Source organism: Cryptomeria japonica, chromosome 11, assembly GCF_030272615.1.
Source record: "Cryptomeria japonica chromosome 11, Sugi_1.0, whole genome shotgun sequence".
Classification (NCBI taxonomy): Eukaryota; Viridiplantae; Streptophyta; class Pinopsida; order Cupressales; family Cupressaceae; genus Cryptomeria; species Cryptomeria japonica.
In genome coordinates, this window is record NC_081415.1 from 486,670,489 (window position 1) to 486,679,371 (window position 8,883).

The 8,883-nt window shown below is 33.7% G+C and overlaps 1 protein-coding gene across 1 annotated transcript; it reads right to left on the reverse strand.

Annotated features, from left to right (window-relative positions):
• Positions 1 to 829: 829 nt before the first annotated feature.
• On the reverse strand, positions 830 to 5,438 carry LOC131032433 (jasmonate-induced oxygenase 4). The gene is made up of 3 exons (XM_057963399.2): positions 4,713 to 5,438; positions 1,828 to 2,155; positions 830 to 1,271 (listed from the first exon to the last, which is right to left on the reverse strand). The coding sequence occupies exons 1-3, from the start codon at positions 5,180 to 5,182 to the stop codon at positions 1,017 to 1,019; spliced, it is 1,053 nt and encodes a 350-aa protein (XP_057819382.1). The 5' UTR covers positions 5,183 to 5,438; the 3' UTR covers positions 830 to 1,016.
• Between the last annotated feature and the right edge of the window lie 3,445 nt (positions 5,439 to 8,883).

Sequence of the window (8,883 nt, forward strand, 5' to 3'; positions counted from 1 at the left end):
GTGAAAAATTAAACATTCACTTCCATTTGCCTATTGCATATATTCACTATTTTTTTTTAATAATTGGAGTATTAATTTTATTTATAAAGGTTTGTATATTTATTTATTTTTTAAGAAATTTTAAAAGGGAATTTGAATTTTTTAAACCTCCCTTTTCTTTTTTTTAATTTTTTATTACTACAATCTGTTAAATTTATTATTAATTTAAATATAAATATTATATAAGAAAAAATATTTGTATACTTTATATAAATAAATTGAGAGTATTTCTTTATATAATGATGTACTTCTAAATATAGTGAAATAGTTGATTTTTTCTATCATTAGTTACAATTTATTATTTTTAATAAGGTTTTTTAGACAAATTGTATATAAAATCAAGATAATTAAAAACAAAGAATTAGAATGTAGTAAGCTCTATTTTTAATTATAATAATTCAATTATCAAAGTTAAATTTTGGCTAATAAAAATAATAATTAGAACCATTTCTAAAATATATATGAAACATAGTATTACTACTAACTATTCAACTATTTAATATATAAAAGACATTATAGAGATGCAATCTTTTTATACACCATGACAGCCTAACAAGACATTGTAGAGATGCAATCTTTCTATACACCATGACTGTCTGTAGAAGACATCGTAGAGATTGTATATATATATAATATTTCATAAAAGACATTGTAAAGATTGTATATACATATAATATTTCATAAAAGGCATTTTAGAGATGCGATCTTTCTACAACATGACTGTCTATATATATATATAATAATCCAATCTTTCTATCCACCATTATTTTATAAACATTTAACAAAGACATAATAAAATACAATCCATTTATCTCATTGTATATACAAATAATATTTCATAGAAGACATTGTAGATCCTATTTTACCATACTTGCCATTTATGCATGTAAGAGAATTTGTTCTTTAGAAGCAACTTATGTTTATGACATGCTTGTTATTTGGCAGTAGGTAATCCCACCTTATTAATATCATACATGTCAGATTCTGAAGTTGTAGATTTGTATATTCTCAACTCCCAAGTTTTTAAAATTGCTATCCTTCTTTCTCTTATAAAACTTTCCCCAATTGTATTCCCTGTACTTGGGAGGATTCTCTTCACTCGCCATCTCCTCCAGAGGCTTCACCATGACATAATGTGAAGGATTAAAGAAAAAAGGAATGGAGAGGCGTTTACGGCTATCATTCACCACCGCTCTGTGCTCTACACTTTCATACCTGTCATTGCTCCACACCTGCCATGACATTCAAGGAATCAATCCAGCATTGAAAATTGATGGCAACAAACAATTTCTTGTAAGCATGCCTATGGCTGATGTAATGAGCTCAGTACATCTACTAACTGTCAATGTTAGTAGATTTTACAATTCATGAGACTGTTCATATGCTGCTTCTGGATTTGATTGTGTGAGTTTTTTGCATCAACATTTCGAATCACACTCCATGATCCATCATCAAGATGATAGAGAGCGTAACGAGATTATGGTCACCTGGAGCACACTCCATTATCCATCATCGGGATGATAGAGAGTATAAGGAGATTAAAATCATCTATAATTGGAATGCTTCCTATCATCGTGATGATGAATCGTGGAGTGTGATCCGAAATATTATGCTAAAAAACACACACAATCAAATCCAGAAACAACATACAGACATTATAACTGTTTAAATATAAAGTTCAAGTCTTCACATAAATAATAAATGGTCATAATGGAGGCATTTAGACCAGTGGATTCAAATCACAATCTTAACTCCCTGAATAGTTTAGGGAATATTAAAAACACTTACCTGTATGCAGTCTCCAACATTAACAACAAAGGAGTCAGGCAGGGGCCGAGCAGGTATCCATTGACCATTGTCCTTGCGCTTCACCTCCAGTCCACCCACCTGATCTTGGTAAAGAAGGGTGAGGCCACCAGGATCCTTGTGCCTACCCACACCCAGTGCCAGCTCAGGGGCCGGGCAGGCCGGGTACCAATTCAGTCGCCCAAGGCTTATATCATCTTTGAAATATTCATTAAGTCGGTTGCTTGGTAGGCCAAGGCTCCGTGCTATTAATTCTAGCACTCTAAATGACAACTCCCTTGCAGCCTCTGTGTAGGCCAGGCAAGCTTCTCTGCAACAATTTCCCATGAAACAGAAATCAGTTATGAAGCTGCTATTGTAGAGGGCTAAAAATGAACTATACTACTAACAATGCTTAAAAAAAAAAAAAAACCCAAAGCCGGTTTTAGATTGGGCAAAAATTAGCTCAAATAGAGCTTGATAGGGAAAAACATTCAGCAGGAAACAAAAAGGAGAGAATTAAATGAAAAGATGTGAATAGATCTTTGGCAACTCGCGATGTTTCGGTTCGCCCTAAGAACGCAGAGGTGCTGTGCTCTGTTGGGGTGGTTTCAGAGGTCTTTGGGCTTCCCTAGGCTGATGCTCTCACAGCTAGGGCATCTGCTGCTATTGTAGAGGGCTAAAAATGAACTATACTACTAACAATGCTTAAAAAAAAAAAAAAAAACCAAAGCCGGTTTTAGATTGGGCAAAAATTAGCTCAAATAGAGCTTGATAGGGAAAAACATTCAGCAGGAAACAAAAAGGAGAGAATTAAATGAAAAGATGTGAATAGATCTTTGGCAATTCGCGATGTTTCGGTTCGCCCTAAGAACGGAGAGGTGATGTGCTCTGTTGGGGTGGTTTCAGAGATCTTTGGGCTTCCCTAGGCTGATGCTCTCACAGCTAGGGCATCTGCTGCTGAGAATATGGAGGCAGGTGTGGGGTGGGGATTGTAGCATGGTTGGGTTTTCGCAATGACCCTTCCAGAGCCTGTTCCCTCTGTGCAAAGTCTGAAGATAGATGCAATTTTCCTTCGCCCTCTGTTTAGTCCGATGGATGTTTTGCTAGAGAATCGTGATTGCTGGCTAGAATAGCTGTCGGCAGTGGGGATTCTGGGTCGCCTTCTGCTCATGTGTGTGTTATGGAGTCCATTGATGTGCCACCTTGTTTCTGAGAGAACCAGAAAACTTGGCGGAGATTCTCACAAATAATTACTATCCGAATCCTGCATTGCCTTTCTCGTTGGAACCGTTCTCATTGTAACCGGTTGTGGATGACAAAGCCTCCATCTTAATGTTCTTGACTCAGTTGTTGAAACTTGAAAGCGCCCCTTAGGCTAGTGAGTTTTCTCATTGGAAAGTTTTTTGCCTCCAGGCCAAACATTGATTTGGTTAGAAGATAGGCTGTAAGAAAATGGAGGCCGCGTGATCAGGTTGAGATCTCAGCTTTGGCCTATGGTTTCTTCTTGATATCCTTTGTGAATCATGAGGATTGCGTTTGAACCCTTTTGGAATTTTTTCGGTTTTGGGGGGAATAAGGGGCTCTTTCTAAGAAAATAGAAACCAGGGTTTGATCTTAAGAAGGAATACATTAACAAGGTCCTCTTTTGAGTTAGACATTGGGGATTACCATTGGAGTATTGGGAAGATTAGATCTTGAATGGTATCGGTAAATCTTTCAAACAACTTCTAAACCTTGGCGCGGTCACAAAATCCAGGAAATGACTGTTGTATACCCGATGCTGCGTGAACACAGTTGTAGATAAAATTCTTCATCTTTGATCTTTGGTCATCTTGTCTCTGAATATGGATTAAATAGCACATTTGCAGCTATGATTAGCATGAGTTTTTCATAATCCATATTAAATAGATGTATGATAGCTTTTAGTTTTGATTGTGTATATTTTTCAATTGACATTGCATATCACTTAATGATCCATCATTAAGAATGAAATGAATTGCAAAATGAATCTTACAAAAAAGTAGGAGAAGTGATGTAATAGCCTCAAAACTGATTAGAATGAATTAAATCTTAAAAAGTTGGCCAAAGAAATGATGTGATGGCTTGAACAATGATAGAATGAATTGCAAAAAGAATCTTAAAAAAAAGAGAAGTAAGATTTCATATTCTTTTTGACATCCAATCCATCAATCTTCTTTTCTTGATGGAAAGTATATCAATTAAAACCAAAAGATATCAGTTCAAATTAATTTTTTATACACATTTAAATGATTTTTTAATTATAATATCTTTAAATTTGGTTAATATATAAAGATCTCAAACTCTTCACCTTCTATTATTAATTTGTTTTCCCATCAAAAGAATATACAACTCTTTTAGTGAACCAAATACTTTTATCAACTATTTTTTTTAAATTGATTTTATTTAACTAATATTAAATATAAACAAACATATTTAATAATTAAAATTGGAAAAAAATATTAAAATATTATAATAGAATTATATTTTTTTATTCAAATCCATTGACTCATGTTTCACCATATTAAATGAATAAGATTTAATTGTGTGATCCACCAATATTAAGTGAACGTTACTTCCCCAGAGAACCATGGATGAAATTTAGATCCATGAATGTTGGACAATCAATCCGACTGAAAAAACTTGAAAGTTGAATCCACATATTAATATCATCTAACTATTATCTAATAATTCCTTCTGATTCTGTCCCCACGCCCAATGTTAACATCTTCACCCATAATCAGTCTTAAACTCCTCCATGAAATCGTTAAAAAACCAAATAAAAGTTAAAACCCTAAAGACCCGAAATTTATCAGATATTAAAGAACGAATTGCACTCCAGAAAGCAGCAGAGAGCGAAGGGCTACCTGAAATCCGGAAGGCCGTTCGGCCACTGGTTTACGACGGCGTATGTAGCGAAATCGTGCGGCTCAACAGACACGGGCAATAGGGTTTCTTCTCGCGCCATAAAATCAAAAACCTCTTTCCAATCCCTCACATTTTTCGTTAGCTCCGTATTAAAGTAGCCCAGGGAGTTATCAGCATCCCTGGCTACTTTTCTCTTTTCCTCCAAAGGCAAAGAAAAGAAATTGTCTGCGGCGGACTCTAGGCGGCGGAGAAGATGCTCTGGAAAGCCATGGTTGATCAGGTGGAAGAACCCCCAATCTCTGCAAGCCTTTTCCACCTCTTCTGTTGAGCTATTTTCCAAATCTATCACGGGGATTTTCACATCACCGTCAGGAGGGGCGGAGGAACGCTTGGGACGATGTTCTTCGCTCTGAATAAAGCTCGATTCAAACTTCAGAGCTTCGCTGTTTTCGGCCGTCCCTACCCCCATTGTTGCAAATTTCTTATTTGTATCCCTCTGCTCTGTTTTCTCTTTCTCCTCTGAGTAGAAATTGCTGTGGATAGGTTTTATTTACAGTGAAGATGGAGAAGAAATGGTTGAGATTGAATGATGTGTGGTTATGATGTGACAGGACCTGACATAAGAGATAATCTTTCAATTGCTGCGCTGGAGTTTCACCATGGATTCCTCTGTACAACTGGTTAAATTAATGAAGAGCTTTTTCATTTTATGGCTAAAATTTCAAATATATTAGATATAAACTGTTTTTAGATTCATTTTTATATAGGTATATGATTTTTATTATATTTAGTGATTTATGGTTAGATTTGGAGAGTTTTGATCTTATGGTTTACTGATCATGTGAAAGAAATATACTAATTTCATAAATTATCAAAAAAAAAATTATATCTATAAATAAATTATTTAACTTATTATATATTTTTGTTCTTACTTTCCCAAGAAAATATCTAATCAATTTTAATATTACAATTATGTTATAAATCTTCTACATAAAATATTACAACTCTCAAACTCGACATTAAAAATATATAATAATAAGTTGTGAAATTATAGCATGAACTTTAAACTTACACCTTTTTAAAGATATAATTATGTTATAATATTTATTTATTGTTTTATAGAAAAATTATAATTTATCAAAAAAGTTTATTTGCGTAAATGAAAATAAAGCTTTTCTTAAAGTTTAATTTAGCCTAATTCGATAAGATGCATAAATATAAGTACAAATTAATTTCAGATTAATAATTGATAATTATAGATATATTTAATCTTGAGTTGAATGGTAATTTAGGAACCTAAATGTTAAATGAATAAGGTATATTTACGTAGTGTCATAAATTGTACCCCTTAATTAGGTTGTCCAATTCCACTCTTAGGTTAGCACCCACCTTAGTGTGTCTCATTGCATTATTCATTATAGGACTTCTTTAGGTATTTAATTATTAATTTAATTAAACCTAAGTCCTCTCTCATCAAGTTACATATCATAAAATTGGGCCCTTGATCCTAGGTGTGCCCCTTTTTATTTAATCTTAATCTTACCTTGATTTCAATCTTCAAGGTATATTTTGCACATCTTGGTTTGAACCATCGAGATGGATTTAGCATTAGAATCACATTATCTCGCATCCCTAGAAAATTAGAAAAAAGTTGATAGGTACTTGGTCTCGAACTTTTTTCCCCGAATTTCAGGAGAATAATAAGGAGGTCTTACTCTATTCAAATCCTGCTTGGTGTCAAGTTTCATCAATTCTAAGTTGGACTTTTATCAAATTTTAATTTAGGGTTTCATATATATAGCAATTATTTCCCTCATTTGAGGAGCCCTAATCTAGCAATTTGGAAGGAGATTCTTGTGAAGTGAAAGGATTGTTTTGTGTGAAGTCTCATATTGCAAATTCATCCATTAATCAAGTCTTCATCAACATCTTCACCAATCATAGAAGCTTTAGGAGATATTGAAGAATAATAAGGGAATCACATTATGTTGATTGGCTTGTACTTCTTCCTTAGGATTTGGTATGATTTCATGTTGTTTCCATGTTTCTATATTGAGCTCCATATTTACATCACATTAGCCTTCGAATTTACATTGTTGCTTTAGATTTGCATTACAATTGTGATTTAAAGCATTCTCATTACAAGCATTTAGGGTTTACTCAAACACATAGGGTAGAACTCTAGTTTGCATTTAGTTCATAGCAATCTTACAAACACATAAGATTCAAGAGCGCACACACATTTTTAGTTGCAATATTGGTTATTTGTGGAGGTGGAAATCACCAAAACAAGGTGGTTGACTAAGGCAAACCCCTATATAGCTACAACATCACCATTTTTTAGATTGCAGATATAGTTATAGGTCTCCATTTGAGTAGGAAGTTTTCCAAAGATCTCAGCAAACAGGTGCAGGTCTTCTACCAAAATTTGAGCCTACTTTTCAAGGACCAGGGCACCCCACACCCCTATCCTCCAGGATGAGGGTGGCCCACACTCATGTCCTCTAAGACAAGGGTGCCCCACACCCCTGTCCTCTAGGATGAGGATGCCTCACGTGCTAGTCCTCCTTGTTCTGCATCATATTTCTAGGATACTACTTAGACATTCTCACATATTAGACCTCTAGTTTGCATCTCATCATAGTTTCTCAAACTAAGGTGTACAACACCCTGGTCCTATCAGTCCTATCAATTCAAGCTCATATTTTGACCACGGGTGCACAACAAAACTCTATTCTCAGATATGTACTTATTGTCTCGGTTATGTTATCAATCAGTTTATTGTTCTTGTTGTTATATTCACTTTTGCTTGCATTCTCGTCATGGTTTTACATTCTCCTATATCTCACATATTCCCTTTCATAGTAGCAAAGGAATAGAAACCCTAAAAATATTCGTTGACTCTCTTTCGCAAGAGTTAGTCAAGGAGAATCGCTCCTCTAGGTGCTTTCGCATTCCTATGTTTGAATGAAAGTGGAGTTAGGTCCTAATACTACCCGATTTCATTTTCACCCAAAACAATTTAATTCCATTTTTTAAGAAAAAGAATAATCTAAATTTCATGTAAAGATGACTTTTATGGTCACAATAATAAGTCTCGTATGGCCTATCATTACTTGAAAGCCTAATCATAGGAATCTTACTGATTATATAGGCCCCCCTTCAATTGATAGCATCCATTAGATGTAACAAATTGGAGGAGAGGGGAAAACTCATCCATGAAATTCAAATGTAATCTAAGTAGGGAAGCATGTAAATCATGTAAATCAATATTTTGATAAATGCCTTGAATGTCTAATGTAGGTACAAATATATCAAATGATTTAACGGAGACACTAAAATTATTCAGCTAACCCTAATCATCATCATATCATTTCCTAAACATTAATCGCATTATTTTACTATAGTATTGATTATCAATTGATAGTTTTATTTATTTAATTAAATAATACTTTATTACCAAATTAAATGAGATATAATTATCTATTTTCAATTAAAATTTCTTGTTAGTCAACTCCTTCCATCATCAATTTACTCTATCTAATTTTGGAATTTTCTTCATCATTGATCAATTAACTTTGTTTTCAAATTGAAACTTGATCCTCACATCTATTCAATTATCAAATTAAAGAATTCATTTTATCCTCTCAATATTTCAAAATGACAATTTTCCATTTAATAGTTGAGTTGACTCCATAGACAATTCAATTAACTTAGGTATTTAATCTTATCCTTATCTCCTAGTTGATTTATTCTCAAAAGGTCTATAAGTAGGATCATTCCTTCATCATCTTCATACAATCTCAAGTCTTAATGCAAGTCTATTATGTCAAAATCAATCATCAACCAAACTAGCAGTAGTGTTATGTTGTTAAGTCACACAATCATCCAAACAAGTGAATCAGTATCTATTTGTGGTTTGCATTAATTTTGATGAATAGGAATTGGGATTTGATTTCAATGTGTTTTTCGAGTTTTTTTATTTCTTGTGTTCTCGACTTCAATACTTACATTCAATTGACCCCGATGTGGACACACTAACCTTGAATCTAATATATTGTTTGTGAGTGTTTAGTGATTTCCTATCTCACAAGTTGCAAGTGTTTTAAAGTGGTTTTAGGAATCAACTTTTTGTAGGAGCCTCCTATGATGAAACAAAATCTACAGATG